The sequence below is a fragment of the Nansenia antarctica genome (assembly GCF_963989245.1).
Source record: "Nansenia antarctica genome assembly, chromosome: 16".
Taxonomy (NCBI): domain Eukaryota; kingdom Metazoa; phylum Chordata; class Actinopteri; order Argentiniformes; family Microstomatidae; genus Nansenia; species Nansenia antarctica.
Window position 1 is genome coordinate 2379058 of NC_137686.1, and position 16862 is coordinate 2395919.

General features: G+C 42.7%; 2 protein-coding genes across 2 annotated transcripts in view; both read right to left on the reverse strand.

The window, feature by feature from the left end:
* Positions 1 to 325: 325 nt before the first annotated feature.
* On the reverse strand, positions 326 to 13946 carry LOC308171449 (RING finger protein 11-like). The gene is made up of 3 exons (XM_080546298.1): positions 13564 to 13946; positions 3635 to 3864; positions 326 to 547 (listed from the first exon to the last, which is right to left on the reverse strand). The coding sequence occupies exons 1-3, from the start codon at positions 13840 to 13842 to the stop codon at positions 376 to 378; spliced, it is 681 nt and encodes a 226-aa protein (XP_080402424.1). The 5' UTR covers positions 13843 to 13946; the 3' UTR covers positions 326 to 375.
* Positions 13947 to 14596: 650 nt separating this feature from the next.
* The window catches only part of LOC308171672 (voltage-dependent R-type calcium channel subunit alpha-1E-like), a gene marked incomplete at its 3' end in the record, with an annotated part of 200056 nt that continues 197790 nt past the window's right edge, over positions 14597 to 16862 (reverse strand). Inside the window, 1 exon segment of the mRNA XM_080546544.1 lies at positions 14597 to 14636. Coding sequence (XP_080402670.1) covers positions 14597 to 14636 — 40 coding nt within the window.

Here is a 16862-nt window from a genome sequence, read left to right on the forward strand (position 1 = left end):
TCACACGCATGCTGTGGCTTGGCCAGAGCGAGAGCCAGTCCCTCCAGGTGATGGATGGGTGGGGGTCCAGGTGATGGATGGTCCACGCGGTGGTCTTTTGTTTGTTACATGCTGCAATACTGAGACAATCCACCGCTCCTCGAACGTTACTGCTGGCGTGAGAGTGAGGGAGGGTTTGTATATATATATATATATATACATATATATATATGTGTGTGTGTGTGTGTGCACGTGGGGGGGAGGGGGGCAGGGTTGGAGGTGTACGCTGTAGGAGGCCTGTTGTTGTCACGGGTGGGGGACGACGGTAGGAGAGGACATGTCGTGTGTGCGTGTGGGGGGGGGTGTCAGTTTGTGTGTGTGTGTGTGTGGGGGGGGTCAGTTGGTCTCATAGGTGGAGAGCAGTGCAGCGTCGACAGGCTCCATGCAGGAGGGGCAGGTGAAGGAGCGCATCAGCCAGTCGTCGATGCAGTCCATGTGGTAGATGTGCATGCAGGGCAGGAACCGGATGGGCTCGCCGTACACAAAGTCCATCATGCAGATCACACACCTGCGGATCAGTCAGCCACACACACACACCACCGTTAGAATGCTAATATGTTGTGATCTAGTAGTTATATCAATATTATCCAGACTTGGGACATCCCAAATACTACACCACATGCTTTCAATTCAAACACTCGGAACTGTTTTGCTACTTCGAGATTAAAACCTGATACACACATAAAGACCAAGGACAGCAAACGCCCGATTATCGGATGGCTCTAACGATTATCCTACAAGATTATCCTGTGGTGCGAGGTGTTAAGAGTCCATTTCTCCTGATAATCTGCTCGGAAAATGCAGACGATCGTAAATATTAAACGTGTTCAATATTTACGATCAAAAATCCTCTAGTGTGTGGGCGAAATTGACAACTCCTGGAATGTAATGTAGCCAATCAAGAAGCGAGCTGACTGACGCGTCGTCTTCTTCTTTCCGTTCTTTGGCACTTTATTTGCCATGTCGCACATGGCTGCCTCCTACAGGTCAGTCAGGGTACTACTACGTTAGATCACGTTTGATCACGCGAGATTGGGGGACGAGACTCTAGACCGGGGGTCGGCAACCTGCGGCTCTAGAGCCGCATGCGGCTCTTTAGCGCCGCCCTAGTGGCTCCCTGGAGCTTTTTCAAAAATGTATGAAAATGTTTATTTTTTTATTTTTTATTTTTATATGGTTTCTGTAGGAGGACAAACATGACACAAACATTCTTAACGTTTTCCAATGCTGTAAAAATGTGCAGGATAATAAAATTTCAACATTTCTGTCAACGAAGATTTGCGTCATAGCTGTGGTGCTATTGTTATTGTGTAAAGGCCACCGTAGTCACGGTGCCAGGCAGGTGGCTGTTGCGAACAAACCGACGGGTGTGTGATGGGCCATGTACAGCGAGGCACGCTCTCTCACTTCCCCTCCCTGAGAGAGTTCAAAGAAGCCCATCACGATCACACACTCAACGGTGATTATTTACAAGGTGCTATCGTTGATATGCAAACTGCATTTGGGAGCAGATTTAGCGAGTTCCGAAAGGAAAACATTTCACTATCTTTCCCTGTCACACCCCTGGAGATTGACCCGTCCTTATTGAACACATTCCCAGGAGTAAATCAAGCTGACCTTGAAATGGAAATGGCCGATATAGCTGACAAAGATTTATCGGTGTCCAAGTTCAAAAGTCTGACAGCCGAGCTTGAAGACGTCACTCGCCAGAAAGCCCAGCTTGCCCAAAGCCACAAATGGAGCGAAATTGAAAGCCTCCCAACACCCGAGAAACTTGTGTTTGAAACATGGAATGCTCTTCCTGACAGTTATAGGAACATGAAGAAATATGCATTTGGAGTATTATCCATATTTGGATCAACATACCTGTGCGAGCAGATATTCTCAAACATGAACTACATCAAATCCAAATACCGCACCCGCCTCACAGATGAGAGCTTGCAGTCCTGCGTGAAGATTAAAGTTACATCTTACATACCCGATGTTGAGAAGCTGTCCAGTGAGGTCCGAAAACAGAAGTCACATTAAACGGGTAAGAACACAATCCTGTCATAGGCACATATTTAGTAACAACGTGGCTGTTTTTATAAAGTGATTTCAGATTTTTGTCAGTATATATTTGGAATGACACATAGGGATATTATTGTGTTTTGTTGCTCAGGTCCGAGGATGGCTGCGTTGTATTGTGCGTGTCAAAAGAGAAGAGGATGCTGCTGTGTTTTACCCTTGACTAGTAGTTCTGTTCACTTCACTTCACTTCAGTTCTAGCACTGACTTACTTGGCATTGGCAGAAAACTAAAGAGAAGAGGATAATGCACAGAAATCGAACTTAAACTGTATTATTTAAATGTAATATACTTTACCTTTTCAAAAGGCTGCTGTTTTATTTTTTATAATTGCAGGCTGCGTTTTATTGCACTGTTTGCCCAGATAAGGGGGAAAAGAGAAGAGGATTGTATTGTATTCGACTTATATCTTGTATTCGTATTGTATTATTGAGGGTTGAAGAGGACTGCATTTTATTCCATTGGGGGGGTCTGAAATTACAGAAGGCCTATTATGCACGTTCCATTTTGTTGTTGTTTTTTCGAATCCTCAAAATAAAAATCACATAAAAAATGTGATTTCTTTATTGTAATTCCATAATTTCATCAATGCAACGAAACATAATACATTAATATTGTAATGGAAGTTAAACTTAAAGCACCGTCGTACAGCAGAGTAGTCACGTGGTGCGTCATTCTCTCCAGGGTGCGCTGCAGCGAAAATAAACATTTAATCATGAATGCTCATTATGTATTTGTAGCCTACCTAGTCATTTTTTTGATAGTAGGCTAATATAGCTAATACAGACACTTACAGCATGTGTTGCCTTCATTATAAGGCTTATATAAGGCTTTAATTTGTTTGCGGCTCCAGACAGATTAGTTTTTTGTTTTTTTGGTCCAATATGGCTCTTTCAACATTTTGGGTTGCCGACCCCTGCTCTACACTGTCGTAGGACAGATCTTCATGTATGTGGTGTGCTGTATTGGGAATGTTGGAGCACACCACACACTACGATCAAAACTGTTCAATCCATGACTTTTTATCTTGTGGGGTCTCTCTCAGATAAAAAAAAAAGTTCATATTTACACACTTTCTGTGTACCAGGCTTTAGTTTAGCAGGGAACAATTGAACCCTACAGAGGCTAGCCCGCAGCAGTGCCAGAAGAAAAGCACATCCGTATTTGACCCCGGTTTGATAAGACTGATCAGATAGTAATAATAATAATAACAACAGTCAGGGTTCCACATTAACGGTTGCCCGGGTCAAGTAAAACATTTGCCGGGTCTGTTTGCGTGACAGCGACGACGCTGCTGGATCCTGGATCTGTCTGTCGATCAGCGCGTACGCTTTAATAATATTGTCACTCCACGATCATCTAGTCTGGTCTGGCGCCTGCGGCGTCCGTTGTTCTTCCTGCACACGATACACAGATCCAGGATCCAGCAGCGTCGTCGGTGTCGCGCAAACAAACCCGGCGAATGTTTTACTTGCCCCGGGCAAGCGTTAATGTGGAACCCTGAACAGTGATGTCACTGTGTGCTCACTCTCGAATCTTCTTCTCAGAGCCGTCCCTGCCGGCGTCGTACACACCCCTGGGGAGGTGCTGGATGAGGCCGATGCGCTGGGCGATGCGGACCTGCTCCTCCTCCGTCAGCTGCGTGGCCAGGCGGGCTTGGCTGGGGGTGGGGTGGTACATAGGCATGTGACTAGGGGTGGGGTGGTACATGGTCATGTGACTAGCGGGGGGGTGGTACATGGGCATGTGGGCCTGTTCCTAGAGAAAAAACACAGGGCAGGAGTCAATCACAGGATTCCCACACCTTCTGAAACATCAAATTCAAGCACCTTTCAAGGACTTTCAAGACTCAATTCCCTGAAATTCAAGGACCCAAAATGGCATAGTTTGAGACAGAACTAGTTGACGAGCGACGTAAAACATTTTTGAAAAGTTTTTTTTTGAGAGAGAGAGAGAGAGAGAGAGAGAGAGAGAGAGGAATTCAAGCACTTTCAATGACCCATGTCTATTTAAAAAAACTTTTAAGACCTTGATTTCTTTTCCTCAAACATACAAACTTTCAAGGATTTCAAGGACCCGTGGGAACCCTGCAATCAATTACAGAGTAATACAGTACAGACTCTAGACCACCAACACTCTGAACTTAAAACGTAAACCAAACAGAGTAAGTTTTCATTCGTATCTTATTTTCAAGATTGATTCCACATTGGACACATTTACGTTCTGCCCTCCGCTGCTTATGTTGCTTGAGAAACTCCTATTTCTAAATGAAACAATGATGATATCTGTTAGAAGGCAGCTTTTAATTATGTGTGAGCACAATTTTATTGTAGTCAAAGTCAATTAAAAGTAAATGATTAATAAAAAAATTTGTGGCCCTCTGACCGACTGCTCATGTGAATGACCCCCTGCTTAAAGTAACCTAATTATCCATTATCCCATAATGGTCCCAGGCTATGCACTGCAATACAACAAGGGAAAGGTGGGATATCATATGGTCTATCGGCCTTTGTTCAATTCTGAGGAAAGCCAAACCCACACGCATGGATAAAGAGCCTCTCTATATCAGGGGAAAAAAACTGCCCCGTCTGGACATTCTTGGCAAGCCTGTTTGGAACACTTTTGTGAGATTGAAAAGCATTTGGGTCACAACAAGGGCAGCGTGTATTCTTTTCCTTTGCGACTGGACAAGTTTATCCATTGTTGGTGAAATTGAGACCCATATATTCATTTGCCATTAAAAGAAATACTGTGATCTTTTGCATTGAATTCACATGTAGGTAGCTTGAAACTAAGATAGTATTGAATCTCCCAAAGGTTTATTTAACAGAACTGTTTAAATGTATGAATTGGAATGATTTCTGAAGTCTGAAAAATACATTTATTTTAATTGAACCTGTCTTTGGTTATGCCTCTACTTCTTTGATACGGTTAGTGTTAGCTTCTCCACATAACCTGCCACTCACTACCATACTCTCTACCATACTCACTACCATACTCTCTACCATACTCACTAGTCATACTCACTAGTCATACTCACTACCATACTCTCTACCATACTCACTAGTCATACTCTATAGTCATACTCACTACTCATACTCACTAGTCATACTCACTACCATACTCACTAGTCATACTCACTAGTCATACTCACTAGTCATACTCACTAGCCATTCTCGCTAAGTGGTCTAATGGTGCTTTTCCATCAGCGGCCCGGGTTAGTGCAGTTCGGATCGGTTCGGATCGGTTCGGGTCACTTTTGATCTGTTCTGGTTTTCCATTATACACAAACCGACCCGGACTAGTAGGAGGAGTAGACGATAGTAGGCGGAGTTACGCGTCACACGCAGCCTGGCAAAAAGCTTCTGGGTGTACACAGCAACAACAGTGATTTTTTTGGAGAGAAAGAGAAAGAGAGAGAGGAAGCTATGTACACATAATAAAGTCATGTTTTTTGAACCCTTAAAACCACTGCCTTCACTTGTCTGCTTTATGAACTGTAGTATCATCATCGGGAAACGCCGACAAGACGCGAATCTACCGGCATTTGACTCATGAGTGAACGGCGAAAATGGCTGGACAGCACAGCAGCAGCGGCCGGGTGAACTCCCGGTTCATCGAGTTTACGGTTAAAAGCATAACTTCTCTGGGTGTCAGCGCGGTGGTTAAGGGCTCAAAATGACCGTAGACAGATGGTGAAGTTAGCAAAGGAGTATTGTGTTTGTACCACCTCCACAGCCGGTGTTATTCACAGACAAAGACGGTGCATAATAGCGATTTTTGTGTTGTGCTTGTTGTAAATAAAAGTTCTATGATTCATTGAAATGACATTAAACTAAGATAATAGGATGGTCAGCATAATTTTTCGAATCTTTATTAATAAGCTATTACAGAAACTGTAGTGACATTTTTCTAGAGCGAATGTGGTATTTCAAGATGGCGGTTAGTGAAGAAATATATGGGATGGGACATGGGATGACGATTTCCATTGACCAATCAACGGTGTGCAGCGTCACACGTCACACGCAGCCTGGCAAAAAGACCCGGATATGAAATTGTAGACCCTGGGGTCGATGTGGAGCTAAAGAAGCGAGCCGACCTGGGACCGAACCGACGGTTCGGTTCGCTTTGGCTCGCTTCTTTAGCTCCACATCGACCCCAGGGTCTACAATTTCATATCCGGGTCTCTTTGCCAGGCTGCGTGTGACGTGTGACGCTGCACACCGTTGATTGGTCAATGGAAATCGTCATCCCATGTCCCATCCCATATATTTCTTCACTAACCGCCATCTTGAAATACCACATTCGCTCTAAAAAAATGTCACTACAGTTTCTGTAATAGCTTATTAATAAAGATTCGAAAAATTATGCTGACCATCGTATTATCTTAGTTTAATGTCATTTCAATGAATCATAGAACTTTTATTTACAACAAGCACAACACAAAAATCGCTATTATGCACCGTGTTTGTCCGTGAATAACACCGGCTGTGGAGGTGGTACAAACACAATACTCCTTTGCTAACTTCACCATCTGTCTACGGTCATTTTGAGCCCTTAACCACCGCGCTGACACCCCGAGAAGTTATGCTTTTAACCGTAAACTCGATGAACCGGGAGTTCACCCGGCCGCTGCTGCTGTGCTGTCCAGCCATTTTCGCCGTTCACTCATGAGTCAAATGCCGGTTTTAACAGGGAATTCGCTCCGCGCTGTGTCCACGGTGATAGGAGTGGAGGATCGACTCCATTCAAAAACTTTTGGATTCCCTGGTTTCTCCTCTTCCCGGACACGTTTGAATTGTTATCCTAACCCCCGGTAAACCGAAGTTATTAACCCGCAAACGGCACCGTGTTTGTCTGTGAATAACACCGGCTGTGGAGGTGGTACAAACACAATACTCCTTTGCTAACTTCACCATCTGTCTACGGTCATTTTGAGCCCTTAACCACCGCGCTGACACCCCGAGAAGTTATGCTTTTAACCGTAAACTCGATGAACCGGGAGTTCACCCGGCCGCTGGTGCTGTGCTGTCCAGCCATTTTCGCCGTTCACTCATGAGTCAAATGCCGGTAGATTCGCGTCTTGTCGGCGTTTCCCGATGATGATACTACAGTTCATAAAGCAGACAAGTGAAGGCAGTGGTTTTAAGGGTTCAAAAAACATGACTTTATTATGTGTACATAGCTTCCTCTCTCTCTTTCTCTTTCTCTCCCAAAAAAAATCACTGTTGTTGCTGTGTACACCCGGAAGCTTTTTGCCAGGCTGCGTGTGACGCGTAACTCCGCCTACTATCGTCTACTCCTCCTACTAGTCCGGGTCGGTTTGTGTATAATGGAAAACCAGAACAGATCAAAAGTGACCCGATCCGATCCGAACCGATCCGAACTGCACTGACCCGGGCTGCTGATGGAAAAGCACCATAACCTGGTATGGTGGTGGTGGTCTAACCTGGTATGGTGGTGGTGGTCTAACCTGGTATGGTGGTGGTGGTCTAACCTGGTATGGTGGTGGTCTAACCTGGTATGGTGGTGGTCTAACCTGGTATGGTGGAGGTGGTCTAACCTGGTATGGTGGTGGTCTAACCTGGTATGGAGGTGGTCTAACCTGGTATGGAGGTGGTCTAACCTGGTATGGTGGTGGTCTAACCTGGTATGGTGGTGATCATATGGGGCTTTTCCATCAGCAGCCCAGGTCGGCCCAGTTCGGTTCGCGTCAGGTCGGCCCAGTTCGGTTTAGATCAGTTCTGGTTTTCCATTATACACAAACCGACCCGGACTAGTAGGAGGAGTAGACGATGGTAGGCGGAGTTACGCGTCACACGTAGCCTGGCAAAAAGCTTCCGGGTGTACACAGCAACAGCCGTGATTTTTTGGGAGAGAAAGAGAAAGAGAGAGAGGAAGCTATGTACACATAATAAAGTCATGTTTTTTGAACCCTTAAAACCACTGCCTTCACTTGTCTGCTTTATGAACTGTAGTATCATCATCGGGAAACGCCGACAAGACGCGAATCTACCGGCATTTGACTCATGAGTGAACGGCGAAAATGGCTGGACAGCACAGCAGCAGCGGCCGGGTGAACTCCCGGTTCATCGAGTTTACGGTTAAAAGTAGGGGTGGGCATCGACGATCGATAATTGATCGATAAGGATCTTGGTCCATCACAAAATAAAACATTTGGTCCAAAAAAAAAAAAAAAAAATTGTGATCGACCACATGTTTTATTTTGTGATCGACCACATGTTTTATTTTGTGATCGACCACATGTTTTATTTTGTGATCGACCACATGTTTTATTTTGTGATCGACCAAGATCCTTATCGATCAATTATCGATCGTCGATGCCCACCCCTAGTTAAAAGCATAACTTCTCGGGGTGTCAGCGCGGTGGTTAAGGGCTCAAAATGACCGTAGACAGATGGTGAAGTTAGCAAAGGAGTATTGTGTTTGTACCACCTCCACAGCCGGTGTTATTCACGGACAAACACGGTGCATAATAGCGATTTTTGTGTTGTGCTTGTTGTAAATAAAAGTTATATGATTCATTGAAATTACATTAAACTAAGATAATACGATGGTCAGCATAATTTTTCGAATCTTTATTAATAAGCTATTACAGAAACTGTAGTGACATTTTCCTAGAGCGAATGTGGTATTTCAAGATGGCGGTTAGTGAAGAAATATATGGGATGGGACATGGGATGACGATTTCCATTGACCAATCAACGGTGTGCAGCGTCACACGTCACACGCAGCCTGGCAAATGGTGCTTTTCCATCAGCAGCCCGGGTTAGTGCAGTTCGGATCGGTTCGAGGTCAGGTCGGGTCACTTTTGATCTGTTCTGGTTTTCCATTATACACAAACCGACCCGGACTAGTAGGAGGAGTAGACGATAGTAGGCGGAGTTACGCGTCATAACAGCGCGCCATGGCGGTGACGTATATTTTCACGAGACATAACAACAGCAACATGGAGCTATCCTATGCTTGCAGCTATCCTATGCCTTTCCCTCGGCATGTGGTATATTATTAACCGTGTTTTTTTGGAGAGAAAAGAGAGAAGACAGAAGAGCGAAGACAGAAGGAAGGATACTCGAAAGAGAAATGCTGAAAAGAGAAAGAAACTACTGTGGGCTATCGTAAGGAGATGGCTACTACTTTAGCTCACTGTAGCGTCATTGTTATGTTCAGGAGACGGCTACTGCCTGATTGTCTGCATGTTTGAATCATTTCTATTGGATTTTGTTCTGCACATATGTTGTTCTACACATAATAAAGTCATGTTTTTGAACCCTTAAAACCACTGCCTTCACTTGTCTGCTTTATGAACTGTAGCATCATTGTGTGCCGTCAACGGGAGTTGCACCAGCTGGCGCGGTACAGCACTCTCTCTATATATTTCGGGCTAAACTGTGCAGTGTAGGCGGCGTCCTGGTTCCTCCAGCAACCGGACACTTCCATAAATAACAACAAATATGTAATATGTAAATATGTATAACACCACGTTCATTGATAAAATGACGCCAGGGATGGAAAGGGGTGAAGGGGGATGATGAAGCGCTGGACTACTGAACGCCAGCACAACACAACGGGGGAAATGCGATAAGAATTATGTCAAAATGCAGCACCAATCATCATGCACAGATCAGCCTTAAAACATGTAACGTTAGATATATATCGTTATACAGGGAGCGATGTATTTCTACGGAAAGGCTGATAGATTGTAGAATCTTCTTGTCGGTAAAACGATGGAATCAATCTATTGAGGATTGTGATCTTAAATGCGTTGTCATCTCATAGATTAGGTGCACAGCAATGACAGCATACACGATTTGACAAGGAAATAGAATGTTCAACACGGGTTGGAATCTCTGTACTTGATTTATTAAGACAGTCAGCGAATGGTTCATCAGCACAGTATCTCAGCATCGGCATTCAATGACATCATTATACAGACAGGCTGATAGATACGAGTGCAGCGCTGTCCTGCTGGTGCGGGGCTCCAATCTCCGCGTTTATAGATCGATATAAATAGATCAACATAATGCAGCACTATCATGCACAGATCAGCCTTAAAACATGTAACGTTAGATATATAACGGAGCGATGTATTTCTACGGAAAAGGCTGACTGACGCGGGCATTTGAATGGAATTCCGGGGTAGAAATATTCTCTGCCCCCGCTGTCAACTGGACAAGCGGTGCTGCGAGCAGCAGCGGCCGGGTGAACTCCCGGTTCATCGAGTTTACGGTTAAAAGCATAACTTCTCGGGGTGTCAGCGCGGTGGTTAAGGGCTCAAAATGACCGTAGACAGATGGTGAAGTTAGCAAAGGAGTATTGTGTTTGTACCACCTCCACAGCCGGTGTTATTCACGGGCAAAGACGGTGCATAATAGCGATTTTTGTGTTGTGCTTGTTGTAAATAAAAGTTATATGATTCATTGAAATGACATTAAACTAAGATAATACGATGGTCAGCATAATTTTTCGAATCTTTATTAATAAGCTATTACAGAAACTGTAGTGACATTTTCCGAGAGCGAATGTGGTATTTCAAGATGGCGGTTAGTGAAGAAATATATGGACGATGGGATTAGGGCTGCACGATTAATCGATTTTAAATCGAAATCGCGATTTGAAATGATGCGATTAGCTAATTTTTTTTTTTTAAACCTTTATTTTACCAGAAAGTCACATTGAGATTAAAACCTCTTTTGGAAATTTGATCAGCACTCATGGAATGCCTCTTGTCCAATCAAATTACTTGGTCTCTTTATGACTTTGAACCCGGCGCTCTCAGAGCGAATTTACGAACGCAGGCATAGGTTGTGTCACGACAGTCAGTCCAATTATTATGAGACTTTGGGCTAACGTAACGGAGACAATTAGACACCACATGGCTTACTGGACGTATGATAAACGTTAGTATGTTATAATTGCGACAGGTAAGTGTACAATTTCACTATACTAACTGTACCAGCCAAGTGCATGTCGGTGCTGTTAGTCCAGCCTTAAACTTAGCTTAGCTAACTTGTAGTCTTTGAGACGGTAGCTTAGCTTAGCTACTCATGCTAACCCGGCGTTAAAGTACAGACACAGAGTTGACAGTCTCAGCAACCTGCGGGTTGGTGTTTATATAGTATAGCAGGCTTATGGATACATGGAAGTTAACTGTTCTGTTGTCAAACATGAATGTGTCCTGTATGCATAACCTCATACCATTCGTTCATACCAGCCGGCTTTAAAGACGCAGAGGTTAGCCTAGCCTAGCCTTGGGCTGAAGTATGTCACAGATTCCTAAGTCAAGGTGACGTGTGTCTGTGCTCCATAGTCAGAGACCACCATTCTATCATTCATCAGTTCGACTGTTGACCGAGTCATCTAGATGTGGTCCTTTCAGTTATAGTCACAGTGTATCCCCAAATGATCATTTTAATAGCTGGATCATCTTAGAAAGTAGCCACCTGTCTAGATGAGATGAGGTTATCATATATACAATTCATATCTTTTAAGTTCTCATCCTTGCATTAGAATTAGAGCAGTTAATAGTTTGATGGTATCATGTGGTAATGCTCTGTGAAAATAGATCACCTGCCAAGTATTTTTTGAAAGTACCTGCCCTTTTCCAAACAGCTTCCAATTAAGCTTTCCTAGATGGTTGTGTGAAACAAACCACCTGAGTCAGGTTAGTAATGCTCCATCACATGTTTTAATCTGAAGCTTGATTTTAAAGCAACCCAACTTTAAAGCAACCCAATGTAAGTTTAGTTCTTTCACTCGTAGCTCGGGCTGTGGGGGTGCTAGAGGAGGGAGCCTCTAAGTCAGGGCTTGACGCTTACCTTTTTCCCAGGTAGCACTGTGCTACCATGTTGAAAAATTTAGTAGCACACCATGAATTTCAGTAGCACAATGCAAATTGCGCAATTTTCGTCAACAACGACAACAAATTATCATAATCATAACATATCAAAATGATCATAACCGGCTCTTGGCCGTAATAAAAATGGAGACTCACACAATGTAAAGGGGAAGTAGAATAATAATTTCAGTTGCCCCACGGTTCGGTATGAACCTCGGTTTTTGGGTCACGGTTCACGGTTCGTGTTTTTTAAAATGTTTTAATGCTACTATTTATTTACAAACTGGTACTTTATTTTGCTTATACTTATGGAACTTTAACATTTAGACAAATTCCAGAATATGACTGGTATATTATAAATATATATAAACAAAAAACACTTTCAAATGTAAAAAAAATACATAAACACTTTCAAATGTGACGTGTTGTGGATTGGAACTACGGATCATAAGCTTTCAAATGATGTGTCATACATTGAAATCCGAAAAAATATGAAGTTAGAGTCATTTGAATGTTAGACGTCAGGCACATATAGGGTTAACCTCTTTGTAAAGAAACCGGAAGCAAACGCTGCTAGCGGCTAACAAAACACAGCGCTACGAGCGCATTTTAAGCGCATATAGGACTCGCGTGAAGCATTTCTGCGACACACGTTTCTGTTCACTGTTTTCATTCCCTCATCGCTTATACACATAAGTTTGACTGCGCATGACACTTTTAGTCGCACTGGTGCGATTGAATGTATTTCAATAGTCGCACAGAAATATATTCACTCGCAAATGCGACCAAAACAGTCGCACTGTCGAGCCCTGCTCTAAGTCCCCTGAAGACGTACAAACAAACTGCACGTTGATACGACCTTCCTAGCCGGAGATATGGCCCCACTTTACAAAAACTCCCCCTTTTTTTTTTTTTTTTTTTTGTGCTATTTTTAAAAAAAATAATCGCAAATTAATCGCAATCGCGATATCTGTCCAAATAATCGCAATTCGATTTTTTCCCCAAATCGTGCAGCCCTAGATGGGATGACGATTTTCCATTGACCAATCAACGGTGTGCAGCGTCACACGTCACACGCAGCCTGGCAAAGAGACCCGGATATGAAATTGTAGACCCTGGGGTCGATGTGGAGCTAAAGAAGCGAGCCGAAGCGAACCGAACCGACCTGGGACGACTAATGGAAAAGGGGAAAAGAAGCAGACCAAAGCGGGCTGACCCGGGTCAGCACCGTAGTGGAAAAGCCCCATAACCTGGTATGGAGGTGGTCTAACCTGGTATGGTGGTGGTGGTCTAACCTGGTATGGAGGTGGTCTAATCTGGTATGGTGGTGGTGGTCTAACCTGGTATGGAGGTGGTCTAACCTGGTATGGAGGTGGTGGTCTAACCTGGTATGGAGGTGGTCTAACCTGGTATGGTGGTGGTGGTCTAACCTGGTATGGAGGTGGTGGTCTAACCTGGTATGGAGGTGGTCTAACCTGGTATGGTGGTGGTGGTGGTCTAACCTGGTATGGTGGTGGTGGTGGTCTAACCTGGTATGGTGGTGGTGGTCTAACCTGGTATGGTGGTGGTCTAACCTGGTATGGAGGTGGTGGTCTAACCTGGTATGGAGGTGGTGGCTCCAGGTCCGGGTCTGTCCCTTCCCCATAACTTGCTCTGTCTGATTGGGATTCGTGAAGCAGTGAGATGTCGTCCGTAGACGGCGATTTGAGACAGTTGCCCATGACCTCTGACCTCTTCTCTTCTCCGCTTCGTGTTTCAGAAGCTTGTGAACTTGCTATTGTTCGTTTACAACCAAATCTGATCTCTTTGCCAAAGTATTTAGCATCGATGGCTATATTCAGTAACCTATTAAGATATCCCCTATGCAAATATGACATCAATATACGACTAGCAGCTCGTCTCAGCAGCTGTCCAGCATCATCAGTCCTCAAAACAAAGAACCTTCTAGCTAGTTATGCTAGCTAGCGACTTCCTAGATTAGTATCACTCATTCCTCGGCCTCGCACGTAAAATCTACAACACGCACTCAAATTGCATCAATCATCACTACGTCAAGCGATATAAAACGAGTAATATGCAGACATCTCCCCTTCTGACTTCGTGTTTAAAGTACCTAACTGGCTAGTAATGTTTTATTCTCTTTTTCAACCTGAGGACATCTCGGCGTCCATTTGATATGACGTCAGGTTCTGGTGTTGTTGTGCTTTGTCAGAAGGGGAGGGACTTTGTCAGAAGGGGAGGGGCTTCTGCACTTTCATTGGATGGTTGCATGCTACGTCACATGGCGAGGAAAAAAACTGTGTGTGCACATGTGAGTAAAACCCCCAAAAGTGCACTATGCAGTGCAATATGAGAATTACAAGAAACCAGTTACTTTGTCCTGGCTGGCAGGCACTTATATCATCACCTCATCTTATTGGTCTTTTACATATAAAAGTGTACATGACACATGCTGGACCTAACCATTAATGGACGTCTACGACATCAGTATAAAACCCTCTATGTGTGTTACTCAGCAGATATAAAACCCTCTATGTGTGTTACTCAGCAGATATAAAACCCTCTATGTGTGTTACTCAGCAGATACAATTAATTCTAGAAACTACAATTCATCTTTTGTCCATGGAAGGACTAACACAGAGAGAGAATGTAGTGCACTGCTGGTCTGTGTCTGGTATGAAGACAAGCACCCATATACAGAATTAAGAGTGCAATCAAGGACACCTTTATTCATATATACAACTATTATACACATACAGTATAAACCAAACAACTATTTGCATTCCAGGAATGTATGATACAGTTCTCAATGTTTTTGGTTAAGTGAGTTTCACAGAATTCTTACCCTTTTCAGGCAAGTAAAACAAATACAAATACCTTAACTTAACACTCCAAAGAATCTTATTTCCCACCTCCAAGCTAGGTGTTGTGAGCTGAAAGGGATAGGTTCTCTCAGAATCTTAGATAGCATGATATAAAAGGACTGTACTGTACATTATTCGTAAACCATTCTAAATAATGTGGAAATAATGGTGTGTTAAAACCATCTACAGTTGTTGTCTGTTAGGGTTCATACAGTATTAACATGTAGAATTCAGGAAGAAGACACTCGACAGACAGATGTAGGATAAAGTAGTAGAAGGAGAAGTGGGTGGCTACACTGATGAACAAAACAGAAATATTTAAGTGCGTGATTGTTATAGGCCTATTTGTCATGCTAGTTGTTGATTCCGGATGAATCCGGGATAATTGACTGATCTCATTGGTAAAGCATAACTTTAGATTATTAGCAGAAAAACTGGTAAAGTGTAAGAGGATTGTTCTGCTGGGTTTCCTTGTGACCAAATGGTTGATTCAGGGAGAGAATCTATTGTGTGTACGTGTAATGAATGATGATGATGACGATTATTATTATTATTAATAATAATGTGTCTTTTATTCAAAGCGGTACAGTACACTAAGTAAGTAACATGTTGTTGTATATATGATCTCAGCAGGAATTCTTGTCATTAGGTCCTCATAGGGATTGTGTTTGATGGTAAAACACAATTTTTAAAGGACCATTCTGTCTGAACAGGGGGGTATTCCATCAACGTCGCTAAAGGACAACCCAGGTTTATTTTGATAAATCCTGCAAGATTTATACAAAAAAATCCAGCCTTATTTATGTCTTGTGAGATTTATCAAAATAAGCCTGGATTTTCCTTTAGTGGCCTTAATGGAATACCCCCCAGGGCATTGGCATCTCCACTTGAAATAATACTGTTCCCCCCCTTCTTCTTCTTTGAAACCAGTCAATGTCATGACAATGTTTTGAAAGTTTAATGTTTTGTCCTAAAACAGACGGTTTTCCCTTTATTACTTAAAGGAGAAGAGTATAAGAGGACAGACAATCTAAAGGTATGACTTGGATGATAAGAGGTCATTAAAGGTACATGTTTAGTTTAGTTGCTAATTGTTTATCTTACATTTTTTGTTTGAGAGTTGAATGTGTGATCAACTTTTTACACAATATCAATCAATGTATGGCCTCTTTATTATTATTATTCTTTTATTGTTTAATTATATATCTATTTATCACGTATTAAACCACACACACCTTAGTTTTAGGGGCGTTGGGATCTCCTGGTTCTTTTTTCCTAGTTAGGTAATTTCTCGACATTTCAGGACCTTTTTGAAGAGAGAGCGCCCTTAGATCTTCCATAATGTAACTTTAACTTTACAAGCACAAAAACACACTAATTTCTTGCATCTTTTGAAAACATTCCAATATTCCCAATATGGCCTGGTTGTTCCATCTGCCTCCTCTAGGGGTGTGATGTCAGACAAATGGCACCAACAGAGGAGCCGACTAAAGCAGAAGTCCATCTGATTTATGATTATTTGGATTCACTGTAATTGGGCATGATGACATCTTAGACATGTATAAAGTACTGTAGATTAACAGGTATTCAATCGATTCTCTATGCCCATGTACTGTATGTACCTCTTCAAACAATGACAGTGTAGTATTTACAAAAACCATTGCTTTTAAAAGATATTTTGTTTCACCTTATTTTGCACATAGTTACATATTCACACACCCCACACACACACTGTTTAAGAGCAACACGGAATCAATGTTAGAGAAACACCTTCAGAAATGACAATACCTATTGACACAAACAACATAATTCTATCATTTCAATTCCTTTCATCTTTTCGACTGGCTTTTTGAGGTTTATTATTACTCAATTTCTTTATAATATATTCAGGATACAAATTGGCCATGGTAACATATTTTATGGTAGGTCTTCATTATAGGTGTTTCTGAGTAACTTTTCAAAAGGATTCCACTTTCGGGAGGTGGAAAACTATGGTGTTCTTAACGTTTTTTGTTCTTCTGTCACATTCTTGG

Coding starts and splice junctions, on each gene's coding strand:
- LOC308171449 (XM_080546298.1), bottom strand. CDS start 13,842: ATGTCATATTTGCATAGGGGATATCTTAATAGGTTACTGAATATAGCC. Junction 3,865..13,563: donor AGCCACCACCTCCATACCAG/GTTAGACCACCA, acceptor TTTTTTCTCTAG/GAACAGGCCCACATGCCCAT. Junction 548..3,634: donor TCTGAGAAGAAGATTCGAGA/GTGAGCACACAG, acceptor ACTGATCCGCAG/GTGTGTGATCTGCATGATGG.